Source organism: Hermetia illucens, chromosome 1 (assembly GCF_905115235.1).
Source record: "Hermetia illucens chromosome 1, iHerIll2.2.curated.20191125, whole genome shotgun sequence".
NCBI classification, from domain to species: domain Eukaryota; kingdom Metazoa; phylum Arthropoda; class Insecta; order Diptera; family Stratiomyidae; genus Hermetia; species Hermetia illucens.
The window spans coordinates 61,298,791-61,323,381 of NC_051849.1; the positions used below are offsets into that span (position 1 = coordinate 61,298,791).

At 35.9% G+C, this 24,591-nt stretch overlaps 1 protein-coding gene and 1 long non-coding RNA gene across 13 annotated transcripts in view; one reads left to right on the forward strand and one right to left on the reverse strand.

Annotated features, from left to right (window-relative positions):
* The window catches only part of LOC119654824 (probable nuclear hormone receptor HR3), a 449,138-nt gene that overhangs the window by 55,841 nt on the left and 368,706 nt on the right, over positions 1–24,591 (reverse strand). For all 12 annotated transcript variants that reach the window (XM_038060465.1, XM_038060484.1, XM_038060458.1 and 9 more), the window contains one exon: positions 14,678–14,905. In XM_038060465.1, coding sequence (XP_037916393.1) covers positions 14,678–14,905 — 228 coding nt within the window. The remainder of the gene's footprint in view (positions 1–14,677; positions 14,906–24,591) is intronic.
* Positions 2,883–3,846, forward strand: LOC119654899. The gene is made up of 2 exons (XR_005249860.1): positions 2,883–3,174; positions 3,256–3,846. It is a non-coding gene; the product is annotated as an uncharacterized LOC119654899 (long non-coding RNA).

A 24,591-nucleotide genomic window follows, 5' to 3' on the forward strand; every position in this document is an offset into this window, starting at 1 on the left:
TATTTTCTGATAATTCTAGTTCATTCCATCGTTACATACACACACATTTTAATATAGATTAAAATGCTGTTTGATTTTTTTATTTGAGTTAAAGCAATCAGCGGAAATCAATGAAACACTCAACAGCTTTTTTAAGATGAGCATCTTCGGAATGGTACAACTCATATTGTTATGAAGATTACTGTGATAAAATTTGTATTTTTTTCTAAACAATGCTGAAGTATTAATAAAGATACCATAAAAAATGTAAAGTTCTATCCTTTTTTTCGTTGTCAAAAGAATCCTACAAAAATGTAAAGTTCTATCCTTTTTTTCGTTGTCAAAAGAATCCTACAAAAATGTATAAAAAATCGACAGTCATCGGGGGTGACTCCTTAAAGAAATAATCATAACTACACTAATTGCTTAAGCCTTCTCTTCAGAATTTTTTGTATTCGAATATAATGAGATGCGGTCTGGTTTACAAGAAAAGCTGCATATTTTAATTCAAACCGGCGAAAGGCAAAGGTTACGCCCATTATAAAAAAATAACGACACTTCACATGAGAAGAATCTCCAAGAAATTAGAACTCCAAAAGGGAAAAGCCCGCGAAAGAAGTATATCAAGCTTCGGAGAGTAATGAACGCAGCTTGACAAAAACTAAAAAATAACATTTTACTCCGAACAGTGGACATGCTTAAGGTATATTTTTCAGTGTGGTACTTGACTAAACGTCAAATTTCTAGTTATACACGCAATTGTATCAATTAACTAGATTCTTCAGATTCATCCAACGTTCCTAAGTTTTAAATAAATTTATAAACCTAACCGTGTTTGATAAATCTTCCATCAGACATACATGACTTATACACTAATTATACAATCTTACAGTTCATGGACGATAGAACCTCTCGAAATTATATATTTTTTCTTTAGCGATTGTTCTGATTGTAATGCTACAGATGCCAGCTATGTAGTGTAAAAAAATAATTCCTCTTGCTGCAAGTATAATTAGACAAATTGACTTTAGACACGATATGATTTTATTTCATTTGTGGAAAGTTCACGAGAAAAGTTGCTAAAGGCTTCTGAGGAAGTCAAACAAAAAAAAAACAAAAACCCTGGGTCATCGAACTCTCAAACACATTCAAAAATAAATTTCTTTATTCAGTATTATCTATAAGGTAGGATGGAGATCTCAATCCACTTTTATCTCATCTCAGATTGTTAGCCATAGAGACTATACGAGATAGTAATTATCTACTATCATAAGAAGCGTAAGGGTAGTCCCTTAAGTAAACCGACCTTTTCAGTAGAAAAAATCAGGAGACCGTTATTCGATTTTTGCTATTATGAATGAATTAGAACGCCATTTCTGGTAAGATTTCTTGCAGAAACTCTCGTCATATGAAATTTTATTATCGTGAAGATGTCCACATCTACTTAATGTTGGACCGGACTAGATGGTCTGACGAACCCCTCGTTTTGAGCATAGCACTCAAGTATTCAAAAATAGAAAGAATGACTAATGGTTTCGTCCAAGGCAGAGGCACCTCATCACACGATGCCTTACCTCTGATGTTTCTATTCTTGATAATATCAAACATCGCTTTCGCACTAAATATTCACATAAAAGGTTCTGATAGCTTTCTAAAACCTAAGAAAGCATTTTAATCTGCCACGAACCAGCCAATATAAATGGCGAAAACAGAAACAACTATGTTCAAACTCCAAAAATTGTTTTTAAATCTTTAAGAACTTTTCAAACCGCCAAATGAAAGGTGCCATTTTGTGTAGCTGCTTTAATTAAGCGCCAAGTGCGCTACGGTTTTTAGCCTACTGCTATCCGAATGGTCCATCCTATGCGATATTTCTCCATTAAACAGACTTCATCTTTTTAAACGGGTATTTCAGCGAGTCTGCAATCACGCAAAATTTCCACGTATTTTCTTTTTTTTATTAGTAATTTTTCCACATTTTATTTCTAAAGAAACTCTCCTTCAATTTATTATAATTCCACTTAGTATCACGCAAATGATAAGCCTATACCAGCGAGGCAAACGCGAGGACCAATGAGACCATCGCAGACGATTGGAATTTGAGCTGGGACAACGGCAGATCGGCACTTAATCAAATGAAGAATCACACTGCCTTTGAATACAGGCATAGTCTAATCACTAAGTCAGGGATGAGTAGATTCATTAAAGAGATAAGCAACATAAAAAGAACACCCTTAGAATATTGAAGTGACCCAACATCTGGATGGAAATATACCACCTGGCTCGTTCAGATGTACCTAGCATGTTATCTCATTAATAAATAAGCCAACCTAACGCAGCATGGGATAAAACAGACACAAAACTCCATTCTTCGAGGACCTCTATCTAATGGAAAAATGAAGTATAAGGGAGATACCATAATAAATTTGAGTGATGGAAACTAGAGTTTAGCCCATTTCTTCAATTTAGCCAAATTGCTGCTAAGCTAATTGTTATACAGAATTTTTGACGGTTGAAGATATCTTGAGCTGATAGTAAGCCGTTGAAGACGGGATTTGATATTCATCATGGATAACCTTTTTCATACTGGGAAATATGACACCAAGTAGATGGAACTCAATCATTAAAAACAATTGCTTTGGGCAGCTTAATCCTGAACCATGCGATTTTCACCTTGGGCATAATTCCTACGGTAAAAGTGAGCCAGCCTCTGATGAGCACCAGCCCTGAACGAAACCGTCATTCGGACTTTTTAAAAAATCCTGATAAATAACCGCTGAAAAAGTCATAGAAAAGTTCAAACGCGGAGTTGATAATAAGGATACCTAAGGTAGAGGCAAGCAAAAAACTAAGTTAGCCTTTTTGCGAATTTACTTGACGAACAGGTGGTCTGAATTGCAAATCGTTTTGAATCAATCACTTAAAGGAGCAGCCATAGCAGTCCATACTGTCAAACGGCAATCCTAGTGAGGAAGAACACAACTTGCTCAATTTTAAAGGAAAAAATTTGGCTGGAACTATAGTATTTTCAACTGTTGCGTAGAAAAGCCGTTGGTATATTACATACATATTTCGATAAACGTTTCCCAGATAAATTAAGGAACACCAAAAGTTTCTTAAAACGGGGGTCTGAGATAGCTGGCACTAGAAGATCTTCATATGTATTAAAAATCCAACAGGAAACACAGAAAAAAGGTAAATATATAACATCAATCATCCACAATGTAGCATAATATAGGTATGTTGAACAAGAAAATTGATTTACCCCCGAGTTAGGGACGACAACAAAGCAGAGCTTGAAAGAACTGGAAAAAGAAAACTGAACAAAAGAAAAATTAGTAGATAAAGTCTGCAGTGGCGATGGACATTGTGAAACAAAGACATCAACAAACATGGGAAAATGTCAAAGTAATCAAACCAATATGCAAGACAAAAAAGCTGGGTGCCAGTGAAAATTGTTTTTGAAAACTACCTTGAGACAGCGACAAAACCGCGCGGTGTTTGGGTTGTTTGAGCGTCAGCTCCTCAATCCTGTTGTCGAGGTTTGAACATCGATTGTTATGCCTGTTTGTTTTCATTTTGCTGCTACTTTGCTGCGTCATGATAATAATATTGAAGCACACACAAAATTGAAAAAAATGTGAAAAGAAAACAAAAATAAGAAGAGGAACCTGTGCGGAAAATTTTTGTTTTTTTTTCATTTCTCATATGTCGATATTTCGGGGACTAATTGTCCTTTTCCTCAGTGAGTTTTAGTCATATATGGTAAATTAAACTAAAAGCAAAAGCAAGTAAATTAACTAAAAGCAATCTGGACAAAACATCATACACAACAGTAGAATTAACAATATATGTAATTTAAATCCATCAATTCTGAGTTTTAGAGGAAAATGCGTTGAGGAGGGAATAACTGATCCGCAAAATAATCATAAAACAAATTTTAACCAACGCTGAAAAATTCTTTAATTTTTCTTAGATATTTTTAATTTTTTTCAGATATCAAAGCACAAAATGGAAATAGTGTTTTTCTTTTAATCTATTATAAAAAATAATATTTTATTTCCATAATCGGGTAATAATCGAAGTTGGAAATCAACAAGTCGGGAAAAGTGTTTTAAAATATATTTCAACAAAATAATGTTAGCGAGATTTATAGAGGCATCCATTGGGTAGATATTTTCACAAAAATAACATTTCCAAATTTATCCTCACAGAATTTTTTCGTGAATTTTCGCTGACCTGTATAATGGTATTCGTGTGGCTTGATTTCGGCCAACGCTACGTCTAGGGTTAATCTGCATGAGAGAGTTGCAGTAACTTTTTTAGCAAAACACTATCGTTCCAAGAAGCTTCCAAAAACTGCAAATTGTCACTTCAATACGTTTACCATAGTGACAGAGAGTCATCTTGTGTCGAATGTTCAATTTCACAAGAGTCTAAGAATCTATCATTGCCGTTGAGATAATTGAACAAAACAGGTCTGGAAAATGGAGGATGAACATACACTTAAATAAAATTTAGTTCCTCATAGTGAATACGATAAACATGGTGACTTGACATTTAACTACATATCCACGGAGTGTACGTAGGTATCCCTCGCCTGAGAAGGATCAACCCAATCAATGAGAATTCTTGTTTAATCTTGTTTAAATTTAAGAATTAGGAAATATTCGAAATCAATTGAAGCACTGCAAAACAACGTAACCAAGCTATGGATATCTGACCCGGAGTAGTCAAGCACAGTCAGGTGGGTATTATCATAATGTAAGGGCGCGAAAGACTGTTTCTTCCAAACGATATTTTTGATTATAAACTTAAGGGAGACATGTACAATATTTAGTGTGTAGTAAGTAATTTATTACCGGTAGGGTAGTTAAATTAATTAACTAAAATGATCACATTTCCTGCTGGGACTTCTGAGTATATGCTATTTTTGTGAGATTCGGATTACCACTTCAAACTACCACTAGCCTTGTCTACCACTATCAAAACACTACGTCATTTTTCTCGATGTACAACTGATTTACTGAAAACTCTTCTTGCAACTACCAACCGACTTAGATAGCCACCAACACTTAATTGATTCTTTCTATATTTAACGGACATTATAAACAACAAAACCTTACATTCGTAAAAGATCAAACAACAAAATTCTAACCAGATACATGCACTGACCATCTCATAATATTATCATAACAAACATGGTATGAACTGATGCTTCTTCCAAAATGCCTTAATGAAAAAGCTAAAAAAGTATATTCTGAATTCCCCAGATTTGATGGATTAAACATTAAGATAGAAAATTCCCGTTTCTAGGCAAATGTATGTACATCTGGTACACGGCTAGTGTACATTCTATAAATCCATTTGACTCGAGCAAACACAGAATGCAGGCCATCATCATCATCGTTCCAATCCAAACATTATCCACGCCACGGTATTAACAGCCGTTCTAGCCATGAATATTACCAGGAATAAAGTGCAAGAATGTGAATAGTATAGTCCAGTGCATATGAATTCCTTGATTGCAACAACTTCTATTCTGATTTTTTTTTATTGTGGCCAGAGATAAGGGAAAACCATGTCTACTTGCGGATATAGTATAGACGCGATTTCCAGTAGGTCTTGTTGCAATATGGGTACCTATTTGCATTTTTTCCTTCTGGGGCGTATCATACTGTTTCAGTCAACATGATTTTGAGATTGCCGATATCTTTGAATTAAATTATATGTAGCGATTTCCTACCCTCTTTGGTTGTCCTAGAACTTTCAGTACAAATTCATATAAGTTAATAAATTATAATTCAGCTACCTCAAGTAACACTTACAAATGTTAAACTCGCAAAAAATTCTTATGATTCTGAAATATTGGTGGTCCTAGCGCCTAACTTAAGAATCTTCCCTATTACTCCGGCAACACTATGCAAAGAAAGTATTCAAATGCATTCTAAGAACAACGGAGAAAGCTAGAGCATACACAGTAGATATGCTGAAAATCAGCACCCAATCTCACGTCCTACGCCAAACTGGACTGGGATGCTACCCCAAACACACGTATCTCTAGAGAATGTCTAGAAAGAAAGACAGAAAGTATCTGTATACAAACATCTACGTACATGAATAGCTAAGTGGAAATATACAGGTTTGGCACGTGCTGAGATATTCAGATTAGGCTTAGGTGAATGACTGGACACGTGGAAGCCTACTGCGGCAAAACAGCGGCCAATGTAACACTTCTGAAACGGAAAGGGACACTACCAAGTATGTACACATAAGTTTAGGCTTTTCAGATTGAATTGTACATAAAAACATTGAAAATACACAGAAAACGCAAGCATGTACGATACAATGTGCATACGATCGGTAGTTTGCCGTGCATTCCCATATGCCGCCTCATGATATAGTACAAGTTATGCTTTCACATCTGAACTCCAATGTGCGCATGTTACTGTTTCGTATATAATGGATCTGGTGAATTAATATATCTATATATATATATATTTCAGAGAGCATATGCAATTCACAAAGAGGGGGTGTAATTAGAAGCTTTCCCGACAAGCTTTCGAGAGAAAAGCGGCCAAGATACATCTTCGCCTCAAAGATCTTTTCATATGCACCGTTTGCGGTGCATTCTCATCATATGCTCTCCAGCAAACTAATTTCTAATAAATATACAAATCATGTGTTTATACTTCTTCTAATATAAAAGAACAAACACATGTGGAAATAATGACCGAACAGGAGAAAAGGCAAAACGGAAAGTGGACAAGTTTCTTGCCAGAAGCAATTCTTTCAATTTTGCTGCCTTACTGGAGGATGGACAAATATTGGTCTATGCAAAAAATGAATATAAGTAATTTTTGCATTCCAATGCAAAACACGCATTGGACGCTGCATATCCAGTGTCTCCTTTGCATATATGCTGATAATTGTTTATCTAGCCCATCGTACAGGCGACATTCATAGTTATGGGCCTGGCGTACCACAAGGTTCTATATTTGAGTCACATTTACTTTCACTGCACTATGAATAGGGCACACATAAATTTTATTGTGGTTACGATGACATGGTACGTTAGAGAATTTGCGTTATGTCGTTCTGTTCTAGTTCAATGCGCTGTTGCCGTTTGGATAGTGGTGGTCAATAGGCTTTGATACATATGGAGTATGTTTTCCTTGAACTTTTGCATAGTGATGAGTTCTATTTTGTATATTTTGTTCGGTATGTAAAAATTAAGTAAATGGGCATCACATCGGTCTGAATCAAGTTTCAGATTGGAATTTTTATGACAGAAACTGTATAAATGTAATAGTCACATACGGAAAGGTAGAAGTTAGTGACTACTGACTTTAGAATGAAAGTATTATATGTACTCCAACGAATGTTTAGAGACAGGAAAGTGAATTGTTTAAGTAACTTCCTAGTTTTTGAATACACTTGCAAATTACCGACAAACAAAACTCATAGTGAAGCTGCATCGTAGAAGTAAGTAAATATACTTAGTTTAGATGGTGCAAGACCTCGTATGCACAAATGCTTATAGAGTTCTATTGTTCAATGCCTTTTGTTAATAATAAACTCCGAAGGCTTAAAGAATATTGAAATGCCTTTTAAGATTATCATGGTCATGTCTTGGACGAAGTAACATAGAAGCTTGTCCTTATCTGCTCTAAATGCCTATGACGCCTTCTACCCACTTACTTCAAAGATGATATATACTAAGCAATGTCACTTAGTAAAGATCATGTTTCCGAAAACTCACTCGTCGAGATACCCATTAAACTTAAAGTTTCATATCTACTTGCCAAGGAGGAAGGTCATTCCATTCCGGCAGGCCATGAAAAATTATCAGAGCTAGCAAGAGGTTTTTCACGCTGATTTTCCAAAGATGAAAAGTCTACCAAATTTAATTATACACTTTCATGTATGTTTTCGCTTGTTATCAAAAATGCAAACCTGTTTTAGACTTGTCTGCGTACTAATGCTAATGCTCTCTGACTATTGAAGAAATAAATACAAAAATGATCCATCACCACATTTAATCAGAGCTTCCTGAAATCTTGTGGTATTACTTACAAAGTTCATAAACTTCTGTGTTTACCATTGACATGGTGACTAGATTCTAGAGAGGTACTGACTTGTTAGAGTTATGGTAGTTGTAAGTTTCTTTAATATATTTGAAACCTGACACAAGTGCTCAGCGTGGAAATGCCTCAAGGCAATTATCTTCTTGTCGTTCACAACGGACTTCCCCAACCCTCAAAGTGTAAAGGCGTCTTCAAATCACTATATATAAGGCTTCAATAAACCTACTCTACAAAAAGTTAACATTTCCAGCTGCAAGCAGTTTGTTAGGCCTGTGTTCACCTTCGGATTCATCTCCTGTACAGGTTTCTCTTCTACTTAGTAACCTAGGCACATTTTAAGCCTTGGCCTTTCGAATAAATTCCTCCTCATTGTATTCTAGGCTTTCCAATTGGTCTAAAGCTATCGATTTTCTTTTGAGGGTACTCTTGGACTGTTCATTCATTAAACATGGTCAGCTAGAAATTTCAATGAAAAAAGGTTATAGTAGGAAGGTGGCACACAATTTTTACCCCGGACCCAATGTTTCTACATAATTTTCACCTCTCGACAGCTCTGCTTTAGGACCGTTTTATATAATGTTGTGCCGGATGTGATATATATCTTACTCTCTACCTGCTCCAAGGATTTTGTTAAAGCTTTCTTTTAAAGGCGTTTAGCAATTTTTCAGAATCCTGGGCCAAACTCCAAATTTTGTATCCATAAGACAATACAGCTCTGACATGGACCGTCGTCTTCCTATATGTATTCCGACTTTACAACGGGAAGGACGGATAATATGGTTTTTTGGCAAGTTGTATTCTCCCTTTTATTCCATGTGCTGAGCATGCCCCTTTCGATAACTTACTTTAGTTATCAATGTCCCCAAACATGTTATATAGCCGGTAGGTTTCCTTAGCACTGAGGAGGGAGCGCGACAAGATATTGATGTGATCAGCGTACGGCGTCACTTGTATTGATTTTGCATACTTTTAATATCAACAACAATTTTTCTGTGTGTTCAAAGGTCAAGAATTGGGGACAACGTTTCCCCTGTTTAAGACCGCCCTATATTAAAAATAGACAAGCGAGAACGTTTTGAATTCGCACCTGTAAACTTGAGTGCGTCATGGTTGGAGCAAAACTTCGTAACATATATTGCGATCGAAATCGTAATTTGAAGTCGACGAATATTCAGTATTCAACAGTATTTCGCGAGCACTTGCTTCAGGCTGAAGAGTGGATTTACTCTTGCACTACACCCTTGACCAGCAATATGGCACTGCCATTTCACTTAATTTTGATTGTCCTTCAATAGCTTCGGGGGTATATCATTGCTTCCCTACACTTTGTTTGCATTTAGACTGAAAGGTCTCTGGTAAGCGAGGGTCTGGAGGTTTATATCGACGAAGAACCCAGACAGTAGAGATAAAGTAATCCTATAAAATGCTTGCCATTCAAATTCAAAATACAATATATCCCTGCACCCAAGCAAAACAATTCGTGCGGTTTCTAATCCACCTCTCTTCCTATCGCCAAGCTTTATGTTATCTCTGTCACTTCACCTCCGTACTTCTTCGTTAAATTATCCACTGGCACCATAGTGATGGGAGTATATGTAGTTCTCAAACTAATGTCTATATCTATATATCATACACGTCCTTTTTTGACATTCATATGAAGTTTGAACGGGATAAAGTCATTGATATCGGTTTCGACATAATTTTTTTCATGACGGAAAAAGTTTGTCTGACGATTTTTACTATTAAAAGAAATTGAACAATGAGTTTTGAAAATTTCGTGTTTGCTATGAAAATTGACAAAGTGACATGAGTGCTTTGTTACCTACTCAATCGTGAACGTGTTGTCTACTCTATCGTAAACGAAAATATTCGAGTGGCATAAAGTATTCAGTGAAGATCGTGAGGTCGTAAAACTTGCCTGATCAATTAGACTTTTTATGGTTGATATTTTGGGTGTGAAGGATATCGCCTTCAGACTTGTACCAAAAGACCTTAATTTACCAATTATATTATATTATTACTGGTGGCAAAACAGAGATTTATTAATATGATATTGAAAATGCTCAATAATCTAAAAACTAACGTACCAAAAATGAGTCGAAAACGAAAATAAAAAAAAAACAAATTCGCTGAAGAAAACTAAAGGCCACCCCGTTTGAGACCTATAAGGAATGTATGGAAAATGGGAACATTTGGCATGCTTTTATCGGTAGAAAAACCATTTCGAAGACGATAATAAAGATTTATATTGAAATACATAAAAGTATTTTTGTTTAAGCAGTTCAGGTCAAATTTGATTAGGTAACCTTGAAAATGTCAGCTACGTCATTTAAGTAGGGATGAGCCCTATAAAAGCTACAACGAAGAGGACAAAATTCAGCGGCCAATCACACACGCAAATAAACATATTTAGTCCTCTCACTAATAAAATCTAGAAATATACACAAGAAGAATACGATCCACATATATAACACAATTAGAAGATCTGTGTTACTTACTACAGCGGTGTGAGACGTGAATGTTCTTATATAAATCTCAAAAGGACATAAACTTTTCCAAACGTAGAAGCTTATAACGCAGTCTGACACCAGAAAGGGAATACTTAAAGCAGCGTACATGGTAGCACGATACATTACATGATTAGTAACATGTACCGCCTACATCGACCCTATATAAACTACGGGAATTCCAATGCTTCGATGAATGTGGAATTCCCGCACCCCATCAAATTGTAGTGGCAAGCTAAGTAGATTGATTTTTTGTTCAATTGGAAGACATGGTGGGAAAACTGCAGGCAAGTCACCCTGGACACCAAGGATCGATTTAGTCTATAGAAAGAAGAAAAGGGCGTAAATATTGTAGAGTGGAAAAACTACAAAAAGTATGGTCGCTAATTTCTTAGTAACACTATTAAGAAGGGGGGCGAAGAATTGTATTGCCCGCTAAGATGATAGCCCATCCACTATTTTCTTATTATTACATTTTCATATAAAGTTTCCTCGGAAGTAGTTTTCAAGCTGGGATCAGTCCATTGATGAAATTCTTTTCTAAATTTAAGAGAGTTTTAACATATTTCGGTTTTTGCCGACAGGCCTTGATTACTCTTACGAGTACATGCTCTGTTTTATAGTTTCAGTAATTTTCTATTAGGAGGACACCATTTATTTACTACCCCCTCTCGCTTTTTTAATATTCTCATGAAAAGAAAACTTTGTTTTTTTCTGAATCATGCAAAATTAAATCAAATTCTAAATATAAAGTTTTTTCCAATGAGGAAATATTGTGAAGAAATTGCTGAGCTTTCGAAATAAAGAAAGCGATTTTAATTAGAATAATTCGAAATAAAGGCATTCATTAACTCACAACAATCTCCTAAGCATAAACATAGCATCAATTTGATCACGCTTAATATAAAGTAACAACCGATACAATCCATAAATTAGTTTCCAATCCAGTCGCGTTAAATCTTTCAATTCAAATTGTACTTGGTTCCATGCCGTCACTACTCATCTATTCAAAACTCTTATAAAATGAAGATTTTAAACATCAATAGCTTCATGATCATAATCGGCCGATTTATTTGATTCGATTCACACTTCTTGGCTGCTACATTCAAACCATCTAAAGTAAGAAAACCCCTTTATTCATATAATGAATAGTGACGAAATCTCAGCAATCGAAATACCGAAATTCAAGCATATTCTTCTAAAGTTGAGCGGCCAAGAAACGGTTTTGCAGAGTTCCTTTTGTGTTTGAATTAAGTGGACAACAGCCATTCCGTACTCGTGGCAAACAATGCACAACAGAATGCTGTTGAACTTCAAGTAACAATTCAATGAACGATAAGCACTTTAAAGATATTTTGTAATAACTCTTTTTTATTCAGCTATAATGTGAATTACGTCCCACTCCCTTTCCCTTCATCTTCATCATTTTACGTTCTTATGATGAAGCCGAGCCACTCAGCGAAAGATATTTGTGTTAATGTTGCTATTGTCTTTTGTATGTTAGGTATTAAGCCCAATGGCATTATCTTTTTTGTAGGATTTTGTATCCGCGAGATATTCATGCCCATCATCCGGCGTACAAAGCTGCTGACCACTATGGAGATTTTTTTTCAATATTTTATTTGCCGTTTTCTTTAGCACGTAGAATATAGCTATTTTGTAACAGTATTGTTGTCTTTTGATGGAAGATTTAAATCTTCCACGTTTAAGAGGTTACTCAAGTAAAAGTCTTAAATCAGATAAAGAATGTCTCATATATACTCTGAATTAAGACCTCATGCCTTGCTAACTTAGAGGATTAGAATATTTTACAAATGACATTGAGACCAACCCTTAAAAATATCATGACCATTTTTATGTGCTTTGCAAACCGCGGATAATTGGCGATTAATATTTAAACCTATTGCAGAGGTAGAGTCAGTTGGCCACAAAGCTGGTATAGTTTCACGCCGCGCCGGTACAATTTGAATTTAGTCTCTAGAAAACATGAAACACTAGTAATAAATTGATATTACAGATAGAAAAGTCTTTATAGTTCTATCTCCAATCTGAATTATGCTAAAAACTGTTGGGTCATAGGGCTTCCAAGGATATCTCTTCTAAAAAAGCATTGCAAACATTGAGGAAAAATAATACTTTCATATCTGTGGGTTATAGCCTTCTTTCCTTACATGGCTTTTTATATTTTTCGAAATTATCGCTCTGAGAAATGTAAGAGTAAATTCAAAATATGAATATCACCAAAGCCAACAGTAAAATACCGATGGAAATAGCCTCCAGTAGAAAACTGGTGACGGTGAAGCTAATCAATATTCAATAAAAAATAACAAAATAAAATATTGAACACTTTTGGATGTAGTGTCTTGTCAAAATGTAAATTTTAGTATAATTGACAAAAACTCCATGCAATTACTTTAAATGCAGACAATTCCCGAAGAGGATTATACTTCCAGGTGCGCCTAGAGACCCGACATCGATAAATTTCAAAGGATGAAGTAGTTGAACTCCAGAACGGAAAGGAAATATCTACACAATCGTGATTTCCTAAAAAGATCCCTTGAAGGGTCGATTATGTGTCCCAGAAGATAGTAAAAATAACACTTGAAGCTGTTTAAATAATAAGTCTGCATAGCGAAACAATCACAAACATCCATGGTGCGATCGGAATTCGAACTTGAGGTAACGAGGTCGAGAGGGTAACACTCAGCGAAATTGGCTATGACACCGTCGTCTTACCAAGCATTCAAAGCTGGCAAATATTTGAAACAACTCACGAGTAGAATCATGTCTTCATACACGGTTAGAAAAATTATTAGCGGTAATGGTAAAGTTATCGAGGGACAGAGTCCTAGTTCCAAATTTTCAACTTTGGTCAGCTCCTTCGTGCTTATTCTCGATTGAGTACTATAGTGATGCCTCGTCAACAGAAAAAACACAGATTCCTACAGATATCGCCTAAAGTTGGAAAAACTCGAACTTCGAATAGCGGAAGCGAGTTAAAGAAAAAGTCAATGACCGTTAAAATGCTACGAAATACGGGGAAAATGTTGTGCAAGTTGTACAAACGCATAATTTACTATAGATAGCGTGACTTTTGTATTCGAACAGATTTGACAGGGTGGAGAGAAGTTAAAATTCGAAATAAGATATAGAGCTCAAAAAAGACGAAAAATGCCTATGGGGAGACTTTTACAGTCAAATGCATTTATAAGCCAACATGAAAATGGCTATTTTCAATCAATCCTGGGGTGTTAGAATGGTTCTACAAATATTGGTGTTGGGATATATTCCAAAAAATATTCTCTTCAGCAAACATATATTAAAACTGAACATTTGGATAATCAAGGCCATACTATTTAGCTTTTTAAGTGATTTGTCAATATTGATTCAAAATTAGCACATAAGGCCTTCCCAGGCAATTTCAACCATCTAAATCCTAATAAGGTTAAAATGAAGCCTAGTTAGGAATTATTCTATTTAGACGCTTTATGGAATTATTTGGAATATTTAAGGCATTGGTTTTCCTCATGCGTGGACAGCATGTTCCCCTTTTTATATCTTTTGTTCATATGTGAAGACATCCATACCGTCTCTTCGCTCGGGATTCAAGCCTGGGATATCGAAACCAACTCAACCATCGAAACGTTTTCCTTCTTATGATCTGAATGCCGATTGTTCTTCAAATTTTACACTGGCACTATTTCCTTAACTATTTTTCTTAAACACCTTATTTGCTCAGTTCGATTCAGTTTAGTTTGTATCTTAAAAGCAATGAAACTTCTTTAAAAATCACTACCGACAACCAAGAAACTACGTTGCAAAGTAAATGAATCAATAATCATTCCATATTTCCCTTCCAAGTTTTTCTTATACTCATAAAAAAATCCCTTAGCTTCATATCTTTTATTGCCTTATATCTGCATTACTTTTATCACAATATTTGATGAGCGCAAAAAGAGTCACCAAACAAAAAAAAAGTAAAAATTCATCATTTTTATAACACTCCAAGCGCCGATGAATGGTAGTTGGCCAAGTTTATGACCCCTACAGTATATAATCAGGAGCCATAGTTATTATTATATTATTGGAAACAAATTTACTCACCATCACGACTCATTCCTAACTTTAGGCACTTTTGCAGTCTGCAATATTGACATCGATTACGATTAACACGATCGACGACACATTGTTTATTACGTGGACATTGATAATTCACAACTGAGCTTTGAGATCGACGAAAGAAACCTTTACAGCCTTCGCAGGTGATAACACCGTAATGTACACCTGATGATTTATCACCGCAAACTTTACACGGAATTATCTCGATTTGGGCTGAAAAGATATTAAAAAAAATTACAGAAGGGTAAGTGAAAAGTAACAAAAAATATCAGAAATATTTTATAAATTTTGTTGTAATTATTAGTTCAAATTAAAATGCCCAGTTCAACTTTTTATCAGTCAAGTACAATACATATCTGAAAAATGTTCTTCAATTTACCCTATAGGGAATCAATGCGAAATTCGAAATTAGCAAAACAATGAAAATACTTTGCTCCTACAAAATGTGAAATGTAATATGTAAATATTCATTTTCAATAAAATGGGATCATTGTCATTATCATCGTAGTTAGCTGAGGCACTTTAGGAGGAAAAGTTTTTTGATTCTATTTTACTATTTATTATAGTACAAAATTAAATGCTTTGTACTCCCGGACTACCATGCTTGCGTTAAAAACTTCTTGAATCTTCGGGAAAAGATCAATAATTTGGCAAACAAAGGAGAATCAAAGGAGATCACAGTGCCCCCCAGTACTAGAAATTACCGAAAACTAGCTACCCATTGGAAATCACACCAAGCTTTACCATATTTTGTACGGAAAGCAATAACATTTCCCGTTTGGCCAACAACACATATAACTCGCAGGAACATTTCGAGGCAAGGGACCTATCTATCGTAGTACAAGGTCAAATTGATACCCTGGAAAATGCTCATCGTCAATCACATCAAAAGCTCTGACAGAGAAAGGTAAGGACGAATCACCTGCATCTCTACATGGAACAAGTCGGAAAACCGGAACCCTGTCGTTTCAGATATGAAAAGTTTTCTGTATTTTTTTTATAAAGATATTTGAGTGTGAATTTTTCCCATTAGTACGTGACACGTAATATACGCATATATTATGTGAGAATATTCACTTTCGGGTGATATTGACATTCAAAATCTTGAATTTCCAAAGAAGTGAGAATTTGACCTATTATAACTTTGTTAGTGATGGTGCGACTTCCACCAAACTTGTTAAGATCAAGCTCTTTATTATAGCCTACATTGCTGCAAAATTTCGTGGTGCTAGGATGAACTTAAGGAGGGTTCCGCAGCCTATCACTGAAAATTATAATAATACACTATTATTAACTTTATTTGAAGGGATATCAGTATGGAAGGTATTTCGGAGCCTAGCCTGATTTCTGATTTTTCTGATTTTTCAGTTGTGCAGTTTCTGAGAATTACCCCGTTAAATAAATGATCACTTACGATCCCCCGAATTCCCCGCTTTTCCAACAAATGTCAAAACTAAGACCAGTTTTGGAAAGTACTAATTGAGACCTTTCATTTGATACCCCATATGCCCATACATGGTGGAAAAAAATTTACACCCCCTTTTGAATATATGGGGACCCCCCCCCCCCCCCTACCCCTCCTATAATTCGACATAAAAGATATAACTCACTGTATGCATGAGCGTTCACAGTTCCCACCTTTCCACCAAATTTGGTGTCAATTGCCGCTACAGTTTCCGAGAAAAATGTGTGTGACGGACAGACAGACAGTAAATCGATTTTAATAAGGTTTGGTTTTACACAAAACCTTAAAAATAACCCAGGTATGTCATTTCGATTGGCAGTTATGCAACTACTAGTTGACAACATCTTTGTATTCAGAAAAAATGTTTAGTAAAACAGAATACATTCTGGAATTGAACGAATCACGGAGCAACGACGGAAACTGGACTATTGGGAAACTTGGAATGTTCATTTCTTTTGCCGAACGACTGCACCACGGAAATTCCCCTGGGATAAGTTCTATTGCAACATCAGCAAGCAATCAAACATAAGAAGTTCACGATTGTGGATGCCACTGGATTTTTTAAAGTATGTTGGTAGCAATGACCGAGGAGGTAATGAGCTAGATATTGCATTTCGAATAACACATTGCAACAATGTGTGGCAGCCTTCAGATCATTGAACGACGCATTTTATAATATTTTGCCTGAAGTTTCTTGCTGAATGGTATATTGGCTGCCATGGTAATGGAAAATAAAGATAATGCCCGTGTTTGATAGCAAAAAACAAAATCATAAGCTCAAATTAGTATTAGCATAGTACTTTTAACAAGCAATGTCATTTTTCTTTGAATCTATAGCGTCAAATTTGCATTCATTCAAGAAAGTACCAAATTTCACAGCAAAAGTACGAATTTGGTGGTCAAAATTACGAGATCCCAAAGAAAAAAACTAATTATATTGATGAAGAACGAAATTGGTTGGGAATGGTATCTCCGCCCCACTTGGCCATTTTTAGAAACCAGACATACTGCCAACGGCTTCAATAGCAACAAACCAACCACTCGCACTGTTTACTCGAACCGTGTAATGGTGCTTGTGTGTTATGCAGTCCAGTATAATGTCGAAAGTATTGATCGTTTACCAACTCTCCCTGGTAAATAGGGTTGATTTCTATTCACTCAAGAATACTCACAGCGAGTACCTTACTGGAATACAGAACATCAATTTACAAAAGGGATTATTCACAATAAACTAGGAGAGCTCAACAAGGTTTAGATGTAAAGATGTAATGTTACGGCAAAACTGAAGGACCGCAGAAGAATACCGCTCTGAACCCGAAAGGAGCCAAGGATAGAGGTAGCACAGACTTCAAAATATTCAGGAAAAGAGACGCGTATGCGAAGGGTAAAACCGTCAACTCCATTCTAACCACAAACAAATTAAATGGCTGCCCACAACAGCATGATTCAATAATTGGTCACAACCCTTTTAAGGGGGTCATACCTAAAAAACTATCGTTACTGGTACTTCCGAATATCCGCTTCCATTAACGACATTCTTCTTTCCTGGTTTAAAAATTAATGAACCAGAGAGAGCAAGCTGACAAAACTTTTACAAATTTTAATCTCTCTATTATGAGCCATTTTGCTCGAAAACGACAGAAGTTATCGCATCTGTTCTTTTTCGTCAATAAAGGTTAAGGAAAGAAAAGATTATAATGGAAAAATTGAAATATATGTGGGGAGTCGCCTGTCCAGAATATCAAAAGATATGCAAGGCGTTCAGAAAGATTAATAAGCTCGCGTTTCTCGGTATACCGTCAAGTCAGTGAAGATAAAGAAGGTCGAAGAAGCTCGTAATTCTAAAGGAAGGAAACTCTTTCGATACTTTGATGGGATTGGTTCAACACAAACATTGGAAATATTCAGTTTTTGCTATTCAATTTCAACCCAATTTAGTACCAGAATTTTTAAAAATCGTGTTTTTTTAATAAAGAAAAAACAAAAAACCAATAGAGTATGATTTTTTAAATATATTTTTAAAAAATAATGTATAAATTAAACCACTAATGCCATATTTTGATTTTATTAGCTGTCAACTCTCTACAAAAACTACAATTTTTTCCGCTAGTAATACTTAGATGAACGTTCTGAGGAGTACGCCCGCAGCTTAGCAGAAAGTTATCACGAAGAATGTTGAATAAAACTACTACTAAGGTCTATATTATTTGCGACACCAGAGAGAATTTACGGAACTACTCCTCCAGACCACCAATAAGAGTCTGTTTTCATTCAAAATTCCTTGAGAAAACTTCCGTTCAGCCATGAACGCGTTACATGGGACTCGGCCACACGCTGCAGTAAAAAAACACTGGTATTTTCTTGAAAACTCTTTAAGGAAAACCATCCATCAGTTATTAACAATTGCTCTGCATCTGTAGAATGAGTAATTTTATCTTAGGTAACTGATTTGATTATTACGATCTTAGGTATGCCAAGAACTTTTAGGACTAAAATCAAGTTTGAGTTGAATATTAATTTTTATTAGAAACAAGTCGGGAAACCGGAAGCTGGGCGCTTCAGGTATGAAAGGTTTTGTTTGCTTCTTCTGTTAGTATATTTCAGTGTAGAACTATCCCATTTGTACATAGCCCGTTATGTACATGCATTTAGCATGTCAGAATTAGTTCTTCGGGTTGTAAATTTACACGGTAAAGATAACTTTGAGCTACTATAACTTTATTACTAATAGCATGATTTTGATCAAACTTGGAGATAATATGCTTCATATTATATTTTATACTACTCCCTACTACTGCTTTCATAACTCGTGAGATAAGGGTTTTACTCAATTTTCCTAAAAATATGATAATATACTATTATTAACTTGATTTGAACAGATATCGATATGGAGAGTATTTTGAGGCCTGGGCACCGTATGGAGGCAGCTTCATTATTTTTTTTAGATTTGTCGGTTGAGTAGTTCTGGGTCCGTTAAAGAAGTAACCATTTTGCACCACTCCCACTGCCCGCTTTTTTAACAACTCTCAAAACTAAGACCGGCTTCGAAAAGTACTAGTCGAGAACTTTCGTTTGATACAAAAATTGTACACCCTCCTTTTACATGCAAGGGGACCCCCCCTAAATCTCAACGTAGGAGGATATCACTCACTGCATGTCTGGGGGTCCACAGGTCCCACCTTCTCACCAAGTTCATGTAAATCCTCATTTAAATTGTCAACCTTGTCCACCATTAAGTGGTACTTAATTTTTCATTCCATATAATACTCTTGTCAGTTGCTTTGTATCTAAATCTAAAATCCAATCCTGTTACAGACAAATACAGTCTTTTTTCAGGATAAATTAATTTTTTGCAGACAATAGAATAATAATCTCTATATCCCGTAAGTCCTTCCTACTACGAAGTTGGTCCTCAATTTTGAAAATTAATTTGCCTATAACGAGGGATTCGTGGGCCCAAAAAAGAGGGAGACAATTTTTCCCCAATTGGTACGGCCTGTCATCAAATGGATCCGGACTTAGGACTCACTCTCTCAGGCTTAGGCTGGAAATAGATGATTTTAATCCTGAATGTGATTCAGATCCACGTTGTATTTATGGATAAATATAAGGGAACAAACCACGCCCGGGAACAACTTTATGTTATATTACTCCCAGAGCAGGCATGAGGCAATGTCTGCGGATTTCTCATCGCCCTGGACCAAAATATTATCATAATTCTAATAAAACTCAAAAAATTGTTAAATAAATCATTTACATAAAATAGTCCTACTCCCAACGATATCATAAATGTATATCCGAATAATAGGGAACTTTGAGGTGACGAAGGGCTTAAACGGTTCCAGAAATGCGATAATTCAGTAAAATTATTTTTTCTATTGTTTCACCTGGACTCCAACTCAGAACCAAATGAATATCTAGTCTGCGGTAATCAACATGCACGAGCCAAGACTTACATATCTAGATAAGGTAAGAGACTAGGAGCAAACCGGCTTGAAAGGATTGTTGCTAGTCTCTTTTTCGTGATGCAACTGCAGTTGGGAACAAGTGTAAATTAAAGTGTAACAAGTTGATATCTAATTCAAAATATATATAGTTGCTGGTTACAGGATCTTATATCTATAAAGATTCTTATATCACATAGAATTTTATGAAGAAATATACTCAAAACATTAACTATCGATTTCAACGATCCCCAATGCCGTTATGTAATAAATTTCATGAAATTACGAAACAATCCCCCTGACTACCAAAAAACCATCACCTGCTAAGTATACATCCCCCTGATTCATTCTGCCAACATTCTCCACTTTTACGAGCTTTCGATTGTTTTCACGCGAAAATTGAGTGACGTAAACCAAAATAAAATATTTTCGTGAGTTCAATAAACTCCGTACCATAGACAACGACATTGTGCTTTCGTATAAAAAAAGAAATACAAAAGCCATAAATGCGTGGAGATAACGCGCTATCGTTTATTAACCGAAAATTGTCTGTTATCACTTGTGAGGCTGCTCCCAGTACCCCGCACTTGATAGCCATCATGTAGCGAAATGCATGGATGTAAACGTCTACGGACAAAAGACGGAAGGAAAGCTTGGGCAATTGTCGAAATACAGTGTCGTTTGGAGGAATGGCAATATCAATGTTTTTTAGAGAAGGAGAACCAAACGTTTTCTGGAGCATGGAAAGAGTTTTATCCGGATGCGAAAGTGTTTTGAAACTTTCAACCCAAAGTGAGATTGATGTTTGTAGTAATATATCTACCCCGACCACGGCAATCTAAAGATTGGAAAAGTCCCAATAAAATGTTTAGATAAGGCAGGAGAATTTATTCAAACAACGCAAAAGGAAATTTTCAAAATGGAATTTTTATATTTCACCAATATGTACATCCCCCTCCATAGTCCCCATAAAACTGCCTCCATTTTGGGACAGACTGTAGTTTTAAGACATTACACCTTGGGGCATACATTGTGTCCGCACCTCTGGGATGCGTCACTCATTAATGTGACTCAGCTAATTAACAAGCTTAATACCTGAATATTTGGATTCTGATTTCACTTGGGCTTTCAGGAAATAGCAGCGCATGAGCTGCGTAAGGGAAGATTTTCCACGAAATGAAAAAGAAAACTTCCGCCAAGCAAGAGTGTACTGACCCCAACACTTTTGGCGTCTGGTCGGTCAGGAGATTCGCGAAAATGAATGGGGCCCATTATGCTTTGAGTCAGTCGGGTGCTAATTGAAATCACAGCTCACATGTATATATGGTGCGCGTAAAAAGGTCTCTCCTAAAATAACTCTATTCATGTCCATACAACATCTGGCTGTTCGACAGCCAGCGGCGGGTGTAAGACGCTTTTTTCATAACTAAACAATTTATTCGGAGGCCATTAACCTTGCCGCCCCTTGGCCCACTGACTGTCGGCTGACAGCCGCGGCTTATTCATATGATGATAGATATATGCGTAAAGAAAGTTATTTGAAAAGCACGGGGAAGCCATCGAAAGTTCACTTAGCAACTTCGCCGGCATGACACCTGATTAGAAGATAAGCCTTGGAGTGTACTATATTAGGCAGATTTTTATTATGAATGCGTTATATTCTGTTGCGAGAATTCTATGGAAAAGTTTCCTGATTAGTAGCGGTGTTTGTGCAGGAAATTTCGAGAGTGAGTTAGGAGATAACGCTTTGAGAGGTAATTCAGCATTAATAGTACTCAGAAAGTAATAATGAAGTTATAGACACTTGCAAGGAAGCTTAATTGGTTACACAAATTGCTTTCGGGTAGGCTTTGCTGCTTAGAATATGTTTATCTAGAACGAAGACATTGCTATAGGTTCATTTGTCTTATCACCCCAACCCAAACATTAAAATTCAGTACAAAACCGTCATAGCAGGCTTCTCTCATTCTCGGAAGTTCCTGTGTACACCCACACGCAACTGGCTAGCGATTTACATCGAGTATTTCATTCTTTGCTGTAATTCGTGCTCGGAGCTTTATTTACAATGAACATTGTAACAGACCTAAAAATAGCATCATTTTCATTAGCGTACTTATAACGATGAAGTAATATTGCCTTTGTGATTTAGTGGACGTTGAACTCAATATTTTACTTTCAGTAAGCTCGGCGAGATTACGGGCACAGGAATTAATACACATTTATGACTTTAGTTTTTAATCTAATTGACGTATAGGCGCAGATAGTTTTGCGTATTGGTATTATATTCAAACTTAAATGAAACTATTATCTCCAAGTAGTATCGTATAAGCTGAGGAACTAAAAAATTTCAATAATGAAGTAATTGCTGTAGTGAGTATTGCATGTAGAAGTTTCCGGAACCCTGGAGTTTGTAGATTTTTTAAAATTCGTATTTTATCGTAATCTTTATCAGGGGGGAACGCATCCTTTCAAAGATAGTTTTCACATGAGCAAGGGAATAATTTCGATATAAATGTCAAATTTGAAAAAAAGTAGAAACAAGTCGGGAAACCGGAAGCTGGGCGCTTCAGGTATGAAAGGTTTTGTTTGCTTTTTGTATGAGTATATTTGAGTGTACAACTATCCCATTTGCAGCCCGTTAAGAATATGCATTTAGCATGTCAGACTTAGTACTTCGGGTTGTAAATTTACACGGTACAGACTACTTTGCGCTACTGTAATTTTGCTACTAATAGTATCATTTTGATCAAACTTGGAGATAATATGCTTCAAATTATATTTTATACTACTACCAGTTTTTATAACTCTGAGATCAACTTAAGGGGGTTTTATTCAATTTTCCCAAAAATATGATAATATACTATTATTAACTTAATTTGAAAAGATATCGATATGGAGAGTAATTTGAGGCCTGAGCACCATATAGAGGCAGCTTCATGATTTTTTTCAGATTTTTCGGTTGGGTGGTTTCGGAGAATGTTAAAGAAATCATCACTTTCCACCCCTCCCACCTTTTTAACAGGTCTCAAACCTAAGACCGGCCTCGGAAAGTGCTAATTAAGACCTTTCATTTGATACCCCACATGACTATATTCGGTATGGGGACCCCCCTAAATATCAATTTAGAAGGATATCACTCACTGCATGTCTGGGGGTCCACAGGTCCCACCTTCTCACCAAATTTCGTGTCAATTGGTATAGCCGTTTCTGAGAAAAGTGCCTGTGACAGACAAACAGACAGAGAGACAGACATTGAGCCGATTTTAATAAGGTTTTGTTTTGCAAACAAAACCTTAAAAAGGATCGAGATCATAACCAACTCATTAAATTTTGCTTGTAGAAATATCAATGAATGCACCTAATGGCTTATCTCTTTTCTTTTCATCTACAAAATATATAAAGGTAAAATGGCCTCAACAAGGGCACCATCGAAATTCATAAAGAAGAAATCTTCAAAAAACGGTAGACGTTTGGCCATTGTCATTGCCACCTACGAAAATGCATTATGCTATCTCCATGTCTTAATCCATTTTGATTATTTTGAAAAAGACGAAAGACATTTTGGGGGCCAAGTTGATAACGTTAAATTGCGATGAATTCACTCCTACGCAAAAGTATAGTCCCCAATGAAATATTTAGTTCTAGCTGAGCTTTAGACTTTTAGATATAATTATAATATAGCAATATGGTGTATCCACTGTTTGTAAACGAATGGGAAAAACGGCCTGTTGTGGAAAGCATTTTCTACAATTTTCTTTCAAAACAAGCTTTTTGCAGAACCGAAACAGCCTTTTTCCTTTAGTTTTCGGTATCCGCCAGCAAATTCCTTACCACTTAGTCTTGTTTCACGTGATATCTTATCATTCCGAAATGGCTATGGTTTACGAAAATTTTCAAAAACGTATGCCAATATATTCTTTTAAGGAGTTAACCCCACGTGTGATGTTGAGAAGAAAAAAAAAATGTTTGTCGCATTTTTTCAAGCATAACTATTTAAGAAAACGTTCTTAAAATTTCAAGTCGATCCGACTAAAGTTGATTGAAGAAGAAACAAGTCGGAATACCGGAAGCTCGCGCTTCGGATATAAAGATTTTGTGTTCATCTTATCTAAAAAATTTCAACGCACATTTTTCTATCCGTATACAGCTACGAAACTACGAGACATACGTACATATTACAGCCGTAGATGGTACGCTTACCCTAAACAAACAAACTGCCTATTTCCGAATATTGTATATTTATAGGCACGTATATAAATTGATCGTACCCATATTTCCGATTTACTTCTTATATCTATTTGAACTAGGCACTACCCGCAAAGTCCATTACCACGCATATACTATATACCTACATACACACATGTCTCGTTGGAATAATTGATATTCATATACAAATGATTAAAAAACTAAAACAAAATAATTCTTTTCCACCTAATTCATACGAACTTACTTCGTGTGGTATTGACAAATTTATATCTAATGAAGTCATG